The sequence below is a fragment of the Neofelis nebulosa genome, chromosome 7 (assembly GCF_028018385.1).
Source record: "Neofelis nebulosa isolate mNeoNeb1 chromosome 7, mNeoNeb1.pri, whole genome shotgun sequence".
Lineage (NCBI taxonomy): Eukaryota > Metazoa > Chordata > Mammalia > Carnivora > Felidae > Neofelis > Neofelis nebulosa.
This window is the reverse complement of record NC_080788.1, coordinates 135,541,991-135,559,435: the sequence shown is the minus strand read 5'-3', so window position 1 is coordinate 135,559,435 and position 17,445 is coordinate 135,541,991. Positions and strand designations below refer to the sequence as shown.

Sequence of the window (17,445 nt, the reverse complement as noted above, 5' to 3'; positions counted from 1 at the left end):
GTTCTAATGGGACACTCATTAGTGGGTTGTGAAATAAATTAGGCCACGTCAGCATTTCCAGAAAAGTAAAATAGAATACCGAAGAACAGAATAGAACAGACTGGAATAGAAAATGTCAGAAAATACTGTTTTTTGAATCTTCTGTTCTAGTTGTGTGTGCATGCGTGTGTACCGTTTTGCAATGCAAAATGTATTATGTATTACTTTTGTCAAAAACGTTTGCAGAACACGGTATTAAAAATTATAAGATCTGAAATTCATCCCTACCTACAATAAAAATGTATTTTTCAAAATGTTTGATCATAACACACAGTAAAAAAAAAAATACACATACTTGGGGGCACCTGGGTGGCTCAGTCAGTTAAGCGTCTGACTTTGGCTCAGGTCATGATCTCACAGTTTGTGAGTTTGAGACCCACATCGTGCTCTATGCTTACAGTTCAGAGCCTGGAACCTGCTTCGGATTCTGTGTCTCCCTCTCTCTCTGCCCCTCCCCCACTCACACTCTGTCTCTGTCTCTCAAAAATGAACATTAAAAAGGCACACACACTTCCATAAAGTTTCATGACAGTACTTAACATGATGACTTAAAACATACAATGGTATTTCTATTTCTGTTTCACCTTCCGAAGGTGCTGGTTACCCCCACTGAAGTGATTCACTGCCCTCTGATGGATCATGACCCAGTTTGAGAAACTGTTAAGGTTTTGTTTTTTATAATTGTCCTATTGTCTCCCTCTACGGAGAAGACATGCCATCTCTCAGGGACCTGCCACTCCCAGAGACCCTCTGAGAAGCCCCTAGTACAGCTTGAGACCCTCCAGCCTGGCCCATCAGAACCCCGAGGTTCTGTCCTCTCTGGAGTTGTCAAAGTTAATAGCGTGTGGGCTTTTCCACCACCACCACTCACACTGGGAGGTGACATACATACCTGGGTGACTTGGGGTCCCCATCTTTGCAGAGAAATGCCTGAGCAGCTCCCGCTGATTCACCTTGGAGAGTTAATATGGGGATCTGTGTCTTCAGGACCCCTTGAAAGTAAAGGCAAAGGGTGGACGCATCAGCTCTAGTGCTGCATTTTGGAAATTCATGTTGGCTTTTCAAAAGCTTCTTTGGAGAGGATCATCATCATGGGTGAGCAGCACCTACCTGTAGAATACTTTGTTAGGAAAGCCAAGACCTGGATGCAAAAATACTTGCTTCCTTTTAGTCGTGAGTAAACCCCAGGGCTGGTGGAGTGTGTGACCCTGAGTGGAACTGGGCTAGTGGCACCAATATTGTGGGCTAGCAAATAGGCTGCATGTAGATGTCCATAACACCATGTGATCGGAGGCCTATTCTGGCTCACTGTCCTTGTGAGTGCTGAGGACATATTTAGGTGCCCAGGTGACAGGGAGGCAGCTCTCCACTAAGTATGTGATATGCATGCTTTCATTTAACTGGCACAACAATTCTATGTGATAAGAACCATTATGAATCCCATTTTACAGAAGAGGGAAACTGAGGCTCGGAGATGCTAAATAACTTAGGCAAAGCTGAACATGGAGGTCAGTGTCACGACCTCAGTTTCCACCCTAAGTTCTCATCTGGTCCCCACCCTCCCCTCCCTGCACACCCTTGGGGAAGTTCGAGAACAACAGAGGAGAGGTCCCAGAGTCTGGGCCTGGAGTTAGCTACTGATAGTAGAGTGATTTCCAAAAGTGAGTTTGACTCTCAAAAACGGCACCTTTTCTAATTACAATAATAATACATATTATTGTAGAATATGCGGGAAGCACACACAAATTCCAAATTAAAATAAAACTGACTTGGGGCAGCTGGTGGCTCAGTCGGTTAAGCATCTGACCCTTGGTTTCTGCTCTGGTCGTGATCTCATGGTTTCATGAGTTCTAGCCCCGCTTCAGGCTCTGTGCTGACAGCTCAGAGCCTAGAGCCTGCATCAGATTCTGTGTCTCTTTCTTTCTCTGCCTCTCCCCGGCTCGAGCTCTGTCTCTCTCTGAATCTCAAAAAATAAGTAAACATTAAAAAAAAAAAAAAGTCTCCTACTTGGGATAGATTGAAACTAGTTCGATCTTTCTTAAAAAAATAAATAAATAAAAATAAAATTGACTTGATTTTCTTTAACTAAGACCTCACAGCAGTTTGGGGTGGAATCCATGCGCCTTCACTGGCCCAGGATGAGGTCTCCCCGCAGAGCTTGAGACGCCTAACAGAGGGCCTGCGACAGGGATAGGACCCAGCACTCATGGTCCCACTGGTTCTGCAGGACCCCCCAAACTGCTCTGTGGACCAGAGGGGGTGTCATAATCTCCGTCATCAGCCCCTCACACCCCTCACCTAAACCCAGCCCAGGTAAGGTCTATGTTACGACCTCGTGCTTGTATAATAAATGTGGATTCGGGATGGCCCAGCTTCACCGTGTTGTTGCCCCAAGCCCTTTGGGAACTGCCACGGTGAGTGGAGGGGCCAGAATCATTGTCAGAGACCCTAAAGGGCCTCCCTCCAACCTCTCTCTCCAGCCCCACCCCATGTCTAAGGGGGAAAGACAAGAGGAGGGCAGTCAGTCCACTAAGGGAAACTCACTGAGCACATTCTACATGGGGCAGACCAGGGAACGGGCAGGGAGGGGTCACGGGGTGTGGTCACAGCAGGCTGAAAGATCCAGCCCCTTTCTGTGCTGTGAGGAGCAGCCTGGTGGCCCGGCACGAAGACTGACTAAAACACCCCTGGGTGGGAAGCTACGTTCCTAGCTGTGTGATCTTGGACAAGTCACAGAAATTCCCTTAGTTGTAGTTTCCTCCTCTGCAAATGGGGTTAATCATGCTCTCTGCCCCCAGGAGTGCTGTGGATGCAGTGATAGGATATGTGCCAAGCACTGAGCTGGGGGAGGCTGGTGCATAGTAGGTGCTAAGTTAAGGCTGGTGGTTTCTTACTTTCTTGACGTTGGATCAAGGATACAGGATTCCTGTAAGAAGGGGTACCAGGGGCCAAACAGGGCGGGGCACATAATATACCTCCAAGAGGGGGGCACACAGAAAGAGCCCCTGCAAAGGAATGTCAGGGCAAGATGAGAACCTGCACCTGAGCTACGAAGTACCAATTTATCAGTTTGGTCCATTTACGCTCAAGACGGGGAAGAAATGACTAAGCTCTTTCTTCTTTAAACATGTGCAGCCTTTGGTTATAAAAAGAACCGAAATAGTTTTCATCAAAAGGGCCAAATCTCTTTTGCTTTCTTCGTCCACATGTAATGAAATTTCTGCACAACCTAACACAGTAGATTCCACCTGCTAACCCGCCCGGCTGAGCGAGCCCCAGTTCTGAGCTCTTGTGCCGCCGGAGTTGGAGCCAGCGAGCAGGTGAGCAGAGAGCAGACCTGCTTCTGGGAACGCGCGCGGCTAAAAATACCGGACCCGGCTGTCAGATGGAAAAAAGACTGCCAGCCTGTTGGTGGTGGCTGCCACCGCAGCCCGTCCCTTCTCCGTGTTGACAACACAGTCGGTAAGTTTTCCTCTGTCCTCAGGGCAGCTACTCCCTTCTCCATCTCCCTGCTGGCTCCCCCTCTTCTCCTTAGCCTCTCCCTGGGGAGCGTCCCAGGGGGGCAATCCTGGGCCCTTTTCTCCATCTTGTATTCCCTCGGTGATCTCACCCTGTGTCTGGACTTAAAAGACCATCAATATGCCAACTGCTCTCCGATTTATCTTTCCAGCCCAGACTGCTCTCCTGACCTTGACTCGTAGATCTGTCTACTTGACTTCTCCATTTGTGTGGCTAATGGATTTCTCACCCCGAGGCTCCAACCTGCACTCTTTTAAAAACTTTTAAAAAGATGTAATTTTGGTAAAATACATAATGTAGAGTTTACTCTCTTAGTCATTTCTACATGTGCATTTGCCCGGCATCGAATACATTCGCAATGTTGTTTGACGAGCACCCCACCATCCCTCTCCAGAATTTTTTCATCTTCACGAAGAGCTTCATTGAAGCCCTTTTTAGAGGCTAAAAGGAAAAAATGTGTCTCTACAGAACACAGAGAGGTAGGCAATGGGAAGCAGGGTAGAGCACCAGGCTCCCAGCTGATGCCCAAACACCACCTGTGGAAGGTAGGACAGGTGAAGAGACTTGCTCACAGTGCCCCCCAGGCCGATCGTGGTGCACAGACATCAGCAGCACAGCCTCACCCCAGCACTGTTTGCAGCTCTCGTGCCACCTGGGTGCTCTGGGAACCTGTGCAGCATGGGGCATCCCCACCCATGCGGCCCCCGGGAGGGACTCTGCCACCTAAGCCCTTCGGCTACTCTGTTCTTGACTATCCCGCCTCTGACTGGGGGGCAGGGGTCCAGGGCTGGCCAGGGTTGCTGAGTCCTCTGCAGGTCACCAGGGCTCTTGTAGGGAGGGGAGCAGGTGCACAGTGGGACCGTGGGACCTGGAGCCTGAAGGACCGGGGTTCAAACCCCAGCTCACCATTCCCACCCGGGGAAATCACCTGGACTTCTCAGAGGCTCAGCCTCTTCATCCATAAAACGCGGACATAATGCTGCTTATACCAGAGAGTTGTTCTGAGCTTTACGACAAACGCCCCTGCCCAGTGCACAGCCCTGTGCTGGGTGCTGGGCAGGAGTTCCACACACGCTGACCCCCACCCTCTGCCCGCGGAGGTCCCCTTGGGGAAATGGACTGCCCTCATCTCGCTGCTTACCTTGCTCAACGGCATCTTCAACAAGTTTCTTGAACAAACCGGAAGCTCTCAGGTCAACGATCACGGAGACCTCCTTCTCCAAGGCCTGTAGGCAGGAGGCCAGAGCAATGGCTCCTGATGGGCCGTCTGTCTCTTCTGGGGGCTCATGGCTGAAGTGAGTGGGGAAGCTGGTGGTGACGAGCACCGAGCGGGCGTGGGACAGTGACAGGGAGGCCCTCAGCAGCTCATTTTTACAGAGCAGGTGCCCGATCCTCCGGTGGCCTAAAATTATTTGGAAAAAAAAAAAATCATAAAACAACGTCATTGTGTTTTGAGTAGGAGCTTATGCAAACAGCGGTTTGGTTTTTGATTTCCTTTTGTTTCTCACGTGGATTTGAGGGTTGTGGCAGAGACTGCCGGTGGTTCCCTGGAATGCCTTCTCCTCTGTCCCCTCTCACAAAGGGTAGCCGGTAAACCTCTGCCCAGCAGCAATTCCAGTTAGTGGGGGTGGGGGAGGGGGAGGGCACAGGACTGGGTTCTCTCTGCAGCATTCGGAGAGGGTCAAAGGGAATGTGAATGGAAGTCATGTGCACCCCCTCTGGGCCTGCCACACACCTCCTTGCCTACCCCCCTTCTCGGGTGCTGGGGTGCGACAACCAGCGCCTGCTGGGGGTCACGGGGTGTGATGGCAGAGCTTCCGGTGGGGGCAGGTCCCCCTTCCTGCTGAACCCGAACACTCACCTGGGAAGGCCTGCCCTGGACAGTTGCGTGAGAGCCACACACTTGTACTGTATTTAAGGAAAGCATCTTGGGGTCAATTTATTATCGTGGTCTTAGCAAATCCTAACTCGTACAAGAACGTCAAAGGAGGAGAGGCAATGGGGCTGCCCTCGTCGGGGAGTCACCAGAAGAAGGCCCTGAGACACGGACTTGGGGGCAGGGATTTCAGTGGGAAGTGAGCCCAGGAACATGAAGTCCGAAGATGGAAGAAGTGTGAAAAAAGGGAGAAAAGCCGCTAAAGAATGTGTGAGTGAGCAAATCAACTCCAAAGGCAGCTGGGGCCTGATCCCGCTGGAGATGCTCTAGGAAACCATGGGGTACACACCTCAGGACTGTCCTGCCAGAGGACAGGGAGACTGGGCATTGAGGCACCTGCCCCTGTCCCCTGCTGGGTGCAGGTTACCCATCAGGACATAAACTCCCCATCACCCGGGGCTGTGCCTGCTGTGCTGGAGGGGGTCTGGAGGTACAAGGACATGCTCAGGTGGAGCACAGAGAGATGTGAGCCTAAGTGGGGAAGCTGTCCCATTGGGAACCCCCCACTGCAGCAGCAGGTGAACTCCTGGGGGCAGGGGAGACAGGTGGGGCGCCAACGGCATCTGCTGTGATGCCTACTGGTGACTGTCAACCTGGTCCCAACTGAGCAGCACAGCCTCCCAGGGCCTGTCACATTTCATCATGACCCTGTCCGTATTCAGGGCACCCCAGAGCATATCTGTGCCCCGTAAAGGCAGGATGTGGCTCAGAACTTCCCCCACAAGCTGTGGCTGAAACGAGAGGTGGGCTGAGGGATGCAGCCAGAGGAGGTCAGCTCGGCCTTGAGCTGCCTGGAGAACATGAAGGGACACAGGGTTGGGCTTTCTGTTGTGGGGAGACAGTTCCAGACTTAGAATCCGGAAACTTCCATTCAAGCCCAGGTGTCGGAACATGGTAGCTGTGTGACCTTGGCCTCATCCCTGGATTGCTCCAGACCTCAGTTTCCTAGTGGAGCATGGGGGGGTGGGGAGGTCCAGGTGGAGGAGGGTGCAGGGAAAGGGCCCTTCACATACCTCCAGTAGGAGCACCAACTGAACATTTGTCTGGAGGGCGCTTTGACCTTAGATTGGCACATTCTAGTGGCACCAGCAATTCACGTGTAGGAATTTACCCTCATAAAGTGATTGTGGGGGGGTCCACACACATAGTCAGAAGGCGTTCATCACAGCCTTGTTTGTAGTGCCAAGTGACAGGATAATAATATAAATGGTGGCACATTCCTCAAATGGAATTCTAGGCAAACATTAGAAAGGATGTTGTAGAAAGCTAATGACATGGAAGGATGTTTGCAATATAAAAGGAAAAATATATTTACAATTTGTTTATATATAGAGAGAAAGAATATATATATATATATATATATTCTTTCTCTCTATATATTTCTTCAGTCTTACAGGTTTAAGACTGAAGTAAAAGACTTTAAGGGCAAATATTGAATGGCTGATAATGGTTCATTGGGATGAGATTTTGGTAATTTTTTTAATGTTTATTTATTTCTTTTGAGAGAGAGAGAGAGAGAGCAGAGAAGGGGCAGAGAGAGAGAGGGAGAGAGAGAACCCCAAACAGGCTCTGCACTGTCAGCACAGAGCCTGAGTCGGGGGGCTCGATCTCACAAACCGACTGAGCCACCCAGGTGCCCCGATTCTGGTCATCTTTACTGCCTGTTTACATTCATATATTTTCTGATGCTTCTCCAACGAGTATGAACTGCTGTTGGTGAAAGGAAAGAAGAACATTTTTAAAGAAAGAAATTGGAATGTAACCTATTTCATAGGATGTGATAACAAAAGTGAGAGGAGGAGAGAGAGAGAACTTTGTCAAATTTAGAGCAGTGTATGATTTCATCATTTGTGATGATTTTATTATGAGAGAAGCATCATCGCTATGAACCCTGTGTTCCTTCATATTCTCCAGGCACCTCAAATGCAAGCCAACGTCGTCTCAAAAATGACTGAGTGGCTTGAATAGTGAGTAATGCTCAGTATACCACCATTAATCTTGTATCTGCTTATGTAATATAGTAGGAATCAAAAGCATCTATTGTTCTTGGGGATTAAAGATGTTCCTTAATAGACCGTACTGGCACATCCGGACAGTCATGAATCTGCCTTTCCCCCAACCCTCATGCTTCAAACCTTGACACAGTCTGACTAAGCACCGAAGGGGGGCTTTGTGGATGACCTCCTAGGTCATTCTTAGTAAGTTAGGGTGTGCTGGGTCTACAGTAAATTTACTTCCCACTTACTTTTTTATCTGAGCTAATGGCAGAGTTAATAATTCATCTTCCCTTATGACCCTTGTGCTGAGTGGAAGAGATATAGCCTGGATAAGAATGTTTGTGAGGGAGAAAGTATTGCAGAAATTAAAAAAAAAAAAAATCCACCCAGGAGACCAACTATGTAAGAGGTGCTCTCTCTCTCTCTCTATATATATATATATATATATAGCCATAAGCATTCAACTCCATATATACATATGTCCTTAAAGGTGCACCTGTGATAGGTATAGATCTCAAATTTACTGTGGGTTTATATGTAAACGAAACCATACTCTTTGCAGAACCAATGAATGAATGAATGAATGAACAAACAACCTAACAGACATACAAAAAATCAAAAAGCTATGCCCTGTGGTTTTGAAGGAAATTTTGCTACTGTAGACCTTTGATCCCAAACCCAGGGGAGAGAGAAGACTTTTTTTTTTTTTTTTTTTTTAATTTTAGAGAGAAAGAGAGAGCATGAGCTGGGGAGAGGCGCAGAGGGAGAGAGTGAGAGAATCTTAAGTAGGCTCCATGCTCTGCAAAAAGTCCAACATTGGACTCAATCCTACAGCCCTGGGACCATGACCTGAGCCAAAATAAATAGTCAGACACTCAACTGACTGAGCGACCCAGGCACCCTGAGATCAGACATTTTTAAGGCTGGTTACTGGTCCTGGAACTATTTGATTTTTGGCCACAGTATTATTTAACATAAAAAGGCACCCTGGCTGGCTGCTCTATGACTCTGCCCAGCTGCTGCTCTCTGTACTGATGTTACTGTCATCAGTTCTGTCTAGGTGCTGGGACTTTGGCCAGGAGGGTCGATGTCTCCAGGCTGACCTTACCCCTCTGCTCTCCACAGGGGACCCACCACCATCAATCCAGGTATCTGTTTAGGAAACAGGGATCAGATGGGCCAGCAGGGAGACCACTATATGCCTTCACCAGACATTAAAAGTACAAAGAGCTCCCAAGTCTAGAATTACAGCCCATGAGAAGGTGCAGAAGAAATGGGGTGTGAGCCAGGAGAGACCAGAGCACTGTTTTAACTGGCCCAGGGGGACCATGATATACGATTTAAACTCAAATTCCAATTTATCCAACATTTGTTGATCGTGGGCTTTGGAGTCTGTTAGCGTGGATTCAATATCTGCCCCGACCATCTGCTAGCTAGGTGGACTTGGGCAAGTTTCTTAACCTTACATGCCTTAGTTTCCTCATCTGTTAAAGTTAATAATAGCTGTCTCATAGGGTCACTGGAAGAATTCAATAAGATGAAATGTGTCAAAGCTTTTAAATTTTTTTAAAAAATTTATTTATTTTGAGAGAAAAAGAGAGAACACAGAGGAGGGGCAGAGAGGAAGAGAGAGAATCCCAAGCAGGATTCGCACTGTCAGCACAGAGCTGGATGTAGCGCTCAAACCCACAAACCATGAGATCACGCTTAATGGCTTAATCAACTGAGCCACCCAGGCGCCCTGAAATGTGTCAAAGCTTTTAACATACGGGGAGAGCAGCTGGGAAGGCTGCACCTTAATTCTCTGGGGAGCACTAGCCAGCAAATTGATGGAATTTCCATGCACATCAGCGCCCTCTGCTGGTCGTATGTTTAAAAATTAGACCTTTGGCTCTTAACAAACGGTGCTGCAGGGGAAAGAGAAAAGCCCCTCGACTGGCTTACAGCCCACCTCCTCCTACTTGCAACCAGAAGACCTCTAGTGGGTCTCATGTCTAGGAAGCCAGCAGGCCGCAAGCCATAGAAGGAATGTCCTTTCTCTGAGACTCAATATACAATATACATGTTGCTTCCAAACTCTTGTGAGGCTGTCTCTTGCAGGGTCCTGCCCTTCCAGCATCTGCAAGTGAGTGGCAACCCAGCCCCCCGCCCCCACCTCTGTTGCCCAGCACAGCCTATTCTGCACCCAACCTCAGGGCAATGGCACAAAAAGATGGGATTAGGGACACTGAAACCCAGGGGTGACTTGTTTAAACGGTGCCAGTTGACTACCTAGGAACCATACTCCCTCTTTTCTTACCTACCCGGTCCCAACTGAGTCCTGCTGGCAATGTGCCCAATTAATAAACTCACCTTCCAAAGTCCCTCTTATCTTTAGTGTTGACAATTTTGGGGAAAAAAAACATAAATAAAAACCCCCCAAAATTATTCATAGTCGAACTACCCAGAGATCATCAACATTAGAATTTTGGTGCATTTTTGGGGGATTCATACACAGTATAAACATTTTTAAAAAATCACACTGTGGGGGCGCCTGGGTGGCTCAGTCGGTTAAGCGGCCGACTTTGGCTCAGGTCATGATCTCACGGCTCATGAGTTTGAGCCCCGCGTTGGGCTCTGTGCTGACAGCTCAGAGCCTGGAGCCTGTTTCATATTCTGTGTCTCCCTCTCTCTGACCCTCACCGGTTCATGCTCTGTCTCTCTCTGTCTCAAAAATAAATAAACGTTAAAAAATAAAATAAAATAAAATAAAATAAAATAAAATAAAATAAAATATCACACTGTGGGAATGCTCAGTAGAGGCAAAGAGGGAATTTAGGCAGCTGACCCTTGTATATGTAGGTGGAGGTGGAGGGGAAAGACGACTCAAACAAGTATCTTAATGACTCTCAAGTAACTTTTTAAAGAGTGTGGAAAAAAAAAAGTTTGGATTCTGAATATCTGTTTAAAATTTTTTTTAAAAAAATTTTTAATGTTTATTTATATTTGAGAGAGAGAGACACACAGAGTGTGAGCAGGAGAGGATCAGAGAGAGAGGGAGACACAGAATCTGAAGCAGGTTCCAGGCTCTGAGCTGTCAGCGCAGAGCCCGATATGGGGCTTGAACTCACAAACGATGAGATCAATCTGAGCCAAAGTCAGATGCTTAACCGACTGAGCCACCCAGGTGCCCCTAAATTTTTAAAAATATTTATTTAGTTTTGAGACAGAGAGAGAGAGAGAGAGAGAGAGCAGGGTAAGGTCAAAGAGAGAGGGAGGTACAGAATTTGAAGCAGGCTCCAGGGTCCGAACTGTCAGCACAGAGCCCGATGTGGGGCTTGAACTCACAAATCGTGAGATCATGACCTCAGCCAAAGTTGGACGCTTAATCAACTGAGCCACCCAGGTGCCCCAAGGCTATGCCTACTTTCTTGGTAAAACAGCAACTTCTTCTCTTTGATAGTGCTAGTTAAATAAAGAGGAATAAATTCTTCTTTTCATAAAAAATTCGTACTATAGATGCATGTACTTTGCATGCTGCCTTTTTCACTGACCATTACTTCCTTGATGAATTTCTCCAAGTCATTAAGGTGTGAACACTTTGTTTCTTACCTGGGTCTGTGGCAATTATAGTCTCCAGTTCTCTAATCTTCTGAACAGCTGAAGCCGATGCGATGCTGTAGTGCAAAGGATCTTGGGAAATGGGATGGACCTCAGGAATTCCCTCAGGGGTAAGACAACTGGGTGGAGCCTCTGTATTCTTCAGGTTGGTCATGACTGTGCAACCCAGTGCACTGGTGAAAGCCAGCGGGGTCTCTGAAACACACATCAAGAGGGCCTGAATGCACTCACTTCATTAGACTCAGTTCATTCTCATCTAGCCCACTGTCGGACGGGCAAGATGGCACCATGCATCGACTCTGCCAACAGTGCTTCACGGCTTCTTGCACCAAGTCAGAAAAAACTGTCTTATGGCTAAATCAAGTCCCACTCAAACAAGTTCCTCTAATTTTTAGGAAAGTGAAGATGAGTTGGGTATGGAAGAAGGGAGAAGGGAGGTACAGCCATAGCTACAGATAGGGCTCTAGGAATTTCCGTCAATTTAATCCCACGGGTATCCGAAAGTACTTACTGAACTCTTAAAATGCATGAAGCCATCTTTCTGTACTTTGCTAATAAATAGCTCTCTCTGAACATACCTCCTTTTTTCCCCATAGGACTTTTATTTTGATTTGGTATATGCTAACTTTGTTCTTTAAAAAACTCCTCCCCCCTCCAAAAAAAGGGGCTCAGTCCGTTGAGTGTCTGGCTCTCGATTTCAGCTCAGGTTATGATCCCAGGGTGGCGGTATTGAGCCCCACATTGGACTCCGTGCTGATCATGGAGCCTACTTAAGAGTCTCTCTCTTTCTGCCCCTCCCCTGCTTGCATCCTCTCTCTCAAAATAAATACATAAACTTTAAAAATATTTTTTAAAAAAGATTCCCTCTCTCTCCCTCTGCCACTCCCCCACTCACACCTTCTCTCTTGCACCCTCCCTCCCTCAAAACAAAACACAAACAAAACAACACGCCTCTCCCACACTAAATCCTGGGCAATGTGAATCCCGGGCACTCTAGTATAGTTATAAAGAACTGGCTTTAGTGTGCCAGAGTTGGAGATGAGACTTTATCTTCTCTAAACACGTTTCTTCAACTATATCATAATGATAATGCTTCAGATGCTTGTTGTCAGAACTGGAAAATGCACATAACAGTGTTTTCTCAAAGTGGTTCAGAGTAAACCTTCAATAAGTGATGGTTTGCCTCACTGAATCAGGCACGGTATCTTACTCGTCCTATGCTTTTGTGCCTGGCTCATTTAGGTGCTTAATACCTCCTGTCCTTCATTTACGTCTTCTGCTTTCTTCACTGTCATTATTATCCTAGAGTGCTTCCACTCCTACTCAGCTATATGCTCCCAGAGATGAGGGACCTTTGTTTACTTATCTCAGAATTCGAGTGTCTCAACGCACAAATGTTTCGAATTTCACGGAAAACAGTCACATTTTTTTCAGATTTAACAAAAGTTAAGTTGGTCAACACTTCAGAAGGAAAACCTACTGATAACTGCAGAAAGCATTCTAACTTAATTTTTAGACAGGCAAGGACTAAGGATTTTGATGAATGTAATCACTTTAGACAGCATCTAAAACTGATCACTCTAATGCCAGGTACACATCAGAACAGTCAGCTCAGAAGGTGACACAGGGTTTTTCCCCACCAGCTTTGAGGTGTGTAGCAACTAATCTATCACCGAGAGAAGTTCAAATGTTGAAGTTTGAGCATGACTTTTGTAACTCAGAAATATTCAAGGTCATCCCTAAGCCAATGATGTCACTTGGTATCATTTACAGTCAGAAAGGCTATTTCCAGCCAGCGCTAATGGGCTGGGGTTTGCTGAAGAACAGGGTGTCCCCTGTGGCTGGTGGCAGAGAGGAGCGAGGCCACCGAGCTAGACAATATTTACTGCACGTGTGTGGATGTGTGAACACACATGAGCACACACACACTCAGAAATGACCACACACTCCCTGAGAACTGCATCTTGTCTCATGCAGCATTTTATTCCCAAGATCTGGGTCCATGCCTGGTACATAGCAGGTGCCTAATACATTTAATGTTAGATAATAGAATTCCACGGATCTCATCACCATATTAATCTTTCCCTGTCATGAGGCCATTCTGATAGCTAAACTTATATGAATGATTTCAAAATCAATTAAAGTAACACTAAATTCTATGGATTGTAGTGTGAGTGTGGCTGACCTGGCTAGAATTTTCCAGTGTCTATGAAATAGACTGCAATAGTTAATGTTTTATCACATCCCTACCTTACTGTGAGCTAGTTAGGGCGCCCTCGTGTGTCGCTTCGTTGTAATAGCATCCTACACTTGGGGAAAAATAAACTGACTGTATATACATCACTTTCAAATACGGAGGTCCTGCCGGATGAAGATCTGTTCCAAGACCCCCCGTGGACAGGAAACCGCGGATAGCACCAAGCCCTACAGACTATGTTTTTCCCTATATGTACATCCCTATGATAAAGTTTAGTTTATAAATTAGGCACAGTAGGATTAAGAAGGCTAACTAATAATAGAGCAATTATAACAATATACTATAATAAAAGTTATGTGAATGTGGTCTCCCTTTCTAAAAATACCTTCTGGTACTGTACGCACTCTTCCTCTTGTGATCATGTGAGGTGATAACGTGCCTGCGTGAGAGCTGAATGAAGCGAGGTGAGTGACCAGCAGGCATTGTGATGGAGTGGGACGCCACTACTGACCTTCTGACGATTTGTCGGAAGGAGGATCACCTGCTTCTTGACTGCAGTTGACTGTGGGTAACAAACCTCCCGAGGCAGAAATGAAGATGAGGGGGGCCCGCTGCACCTTGCCAACACCATGTGGAATGGTGTGTTTAGCTGTGCTTCTGCCTTCGCTCTTGTTTTCACAAGCCCCACCCACCTTCAAAATGTCTCAGAGAGTCAAGCTAAATATTGGTCTAGATTCTATCACAATGGGCTGGGAGCCCTCTGCAGTGAGAAATATTTTAATCAAAGCATCCTTGGGCTGAGAGACGAGCTGCTGGTGAGACCCCAGCCCTGAGAAGGGAAGAAGGAAGCCAGTGAGACCCGTATGCTTTGTGTTCTGTTTTGTGACTCTGTTTCTTTTTTGTTTTTAATGTTTATTTATTTTTGAGAGAGCATGAGTGGGGGAAGGGCAGAGGGAAGGGGGACAGAGGATCCAAAGCTGCCTCTGCGCTGTCAGCGTGAGCAGGGCTCGAATGCAGTGCGGGGACTCAAAAACTGTGAGATTGTGACCTGAGCCAAAGTCGGACACTCAACTGACTGAGTCACCCAGGAGCCCATTATGACTCTATTTCTTAAATCACTGCACTGTGAGTCTATGCTTTCAAGAACTAGAGCCCCACTGGTTTCCATCGTGGGTCATGGTGATTGTGCCCCATAAGCCCAGACATACTGCAGCTGCTGACAGCTTCGAGGCTGGTCATTGGAGAAGGTCAGAACACTGGGACGTCCCCCGGCTGACACACCACAGGCTCCCCATAGTCGGGTCTAGAAAGATCTTTGATTCCCAACCATTCTGCAAATGGAAAAAGAAAATGAAGTCCATCGGATCCTGCCCTAGTAGGTCCCATCCAAGTTGACACACATTGAGTGGTTTATGCTTCTTTCTCCCAGACAGACTCTGGTCCTAGGATTGCTGTCGATGGTACTGGAGAAAAGGAATTGGGACTTTAACAACCCAGGGCGCTTGCTAACTTCTAGCCCATTCTGAGTAGCACAGTTTCCGAACACAGAACCTCAAACCCCTGGTTTGATTGCTGGAGGAGCCTTGGGTGCACTTAGCCCAGCACCTTGTGCAGGTTGCTAACCAAGCCAGCATTTGTGAGCCCACATTTATCTTGGTACAAGCTGAGTCACATAACGCAGACCTAAACTCTGTTGCTTAACCACCAACAGCACCCTTACTGATGGTCTGGCATCAGAAGGCTCATGAGGACAGCAAAGATGGATGTGTTGGGCCAACCCAAGCCCACCGAGGAGAAGACAATTCAATGATTCATCAATGCACTTTGCTTTGGGGGGTCCTGAGATCATCTTTCTAAGAGGAAGGTGGCCCCGCTGTTGATTGAATCTTTAGAGAAAGCAGGTTTTGTCTGATTGGCTCGTTTTACACAGTTGAGCAAATTCAGTTACACTGAGCTTTGACTCTCACCCAAGACCCAATCCCAGGTTCTCACCAGGTCCTCTGAGAACCACAAAGAGGCCTGGACAGCTGTCACTCTTGGATCTGCTCACTCACTCTCAGACTGAGTTAATACCCTGGGGATCAGTTGAAGTGAACATTTGGAACAAAGCCTTCCCCTGCTAAATACGCTGCTGACCAACAGCCTGGATTAGAGGTTGCTCTCAGCTCAAGTCCCGGGACACATAGCTGTGCTGTCACTCTCTACCACCTGCTTCCCCCGACCCTTCAGGTTCACCTTAAGTTCATGGGAGATGATGGGTGAGGCTGACTATTATGCCAAGGGCAACACCTTTAAACCTGAGGGGCCTCTGTAAACCCAGCCCGAAAGCTGCTACGGGAGTCTGATCCTTGTCCAGGACACCCAGGACCCCTGGGAAGATGAGGACAAGCCGGGGGAGTTCGGGAACATAGCAGGTTCCCGTCTTCTCGTGCTGAAGTTCAGGGGTGGCTGTCAGAATACTGAATGAGAGTGGACACTCACCCGGGTCGCCGATATGAATGGGATGTCCCTTATTCCCTGGGGAGCAACTGGCCGGCACCAGCCCTTCCAGCTTGTTATTGGGGATGGGCCGCATTGTGACCACCAGGTGGCAGCAAAAGCCAGCAATGGTAGCACAAGGCGCTGTCGTCTGAAAAGAAATCAAGGAAAACAAGTTGAAAAACAGAATTAACACAGATGGAAAGCCTGAACACCAGGAGTTCAAAGCAGCTGAATGAAAGAGGGGATCCAAGCAGCTATTATAAAATTATAGCTTCTACTTTTTGTTTGTTTTTAAGACTGATTTAATATATTATATTATATTATATTATATTATATTATATTATATTATATCATATTATATTATTTAGTGACAGAGACAGTGCCAGCAGGGGAGAGGCAGAGAGAGAGAGGGAGAGAGAGAATCCCAAGCAGGCTCCTCTCTACCCACGCAGAGCCAGATGGGGGGCTTGAACCCACAACACTGTGAAATCATGACCTGAGCCAAAATCAAGAGTTGGACGCTCCACCAACCAACTGAGCCACCCAGGTGCCCCATGTTGCTTCTACTTTTATGTGACATAGAAATGAGAAAGCCTGCTGGTATTTATTGGTCTAAAACAGAGAACCTTGTATGTGCTGTGGATGCTCTGGTAGGTTGGAGCAGCTGCAGACCCCCACTTAAAGCAATGTTTTTAACTACAGAAAAAGAAACGCATAGGTTTACAAAGCCAACCAATTATATCGCACATGCAGTTACCAACTTATGAAAAAATGTGATGCAGCGATATGTATCCTTCATTAACAGCTTGGGGAACAAGACGGCAGACCTACCATTATAATTTTGGTGTAGTGATCAACATATAGGATATTTTTGTGCTATCAGCATGGCCATGAGACATGAAGCTATCTGGGAGTTCTCTGGGCAGCCACAAAATCACAGGGTCTGCTGATACAACTGTAGTTCCTTGTCTGCGTTCATAATCAAAGGAAATGCTCAGTTTCAGTCTGCGGCTATAAAAATAAAGATGTAATTTTTTCCCCATCCAATTTCATGGGTCCTCTGGATTTTCTCCACAGACCTCTAGGGGTCCGTGGACCACAGGTGAAGACCTCTAAGACAGTCAGCGGCAGAGGGTTCCAAGGACAAGGGATGTCTCAGGAGGCATTGGGATCTGCTCTGCCTCGTGAGTCCACACTGGGGATGGGGGCCCCACTGAGCCCTGCCTCACTCCTCCTGCCTTAGAATGACCTGTGTGACTTTCACTGGTGGTGGGTGGTGTTTGTGGTCTGAATGGTTGCTGGTGGCTGCCGTGGGGCTTATGAATGATTTAGAATGTGGCCAGGATGATGATCCACTGGGACGTGGCTGCTGCCCAAAGCGCTTGCTGTTGGCACTGAGGGGGGAAAATGCCACCCCAAAATACACCAGTTTGGCATACGGATTGTTTTGAATTAAAGTTACTTGAGAAACCGCCAGTGCAAGAAAAACACTCTACACCCCTTTCCAGCACCCCCCCCCCCCCCCGCCGCTGAAAAGCAGGAAATAATCCTCCCACGTGAAGGGACCCTCCCCGTACCAAGAGGGTAGAAGGCATCTTTATCTCCAGAGATGGGAAATCAAGGCCGAGAGGGCTATGTAAACAAACGTTGTGACTTCCTCGTGAATTTACTACCCC

At 47.3% G+C, this 17,445-nt stretch overlaps 1 protein-coding gene across 1 annotated transcript in view; it reads right to left on the bottom strand.

Annotated features, from left to right (window-relative positions):
* Positions 1-17,445, bottom strand: part of DGLUCY (D-glutamate cyclase) — a 47,445-nt gene that overhangs the window by 16,627 nt on the left and 13,373 nt on the right. The window contains 5 exon segments of the mRNA XM_058740027.1: positions 932-1,031; positions 4,700-4,960; positions 11,083-11,286; positions 14,497-14,619; positions 15,770-15,917. Of these exon segments, the coding sequence (XP_058596010.1) occupies positions 932-1,031; positions 4,700-4,960; positions 11,083-11,286; positions 14,497-14,619; positions 15,770-15,917 (836 nt within the window).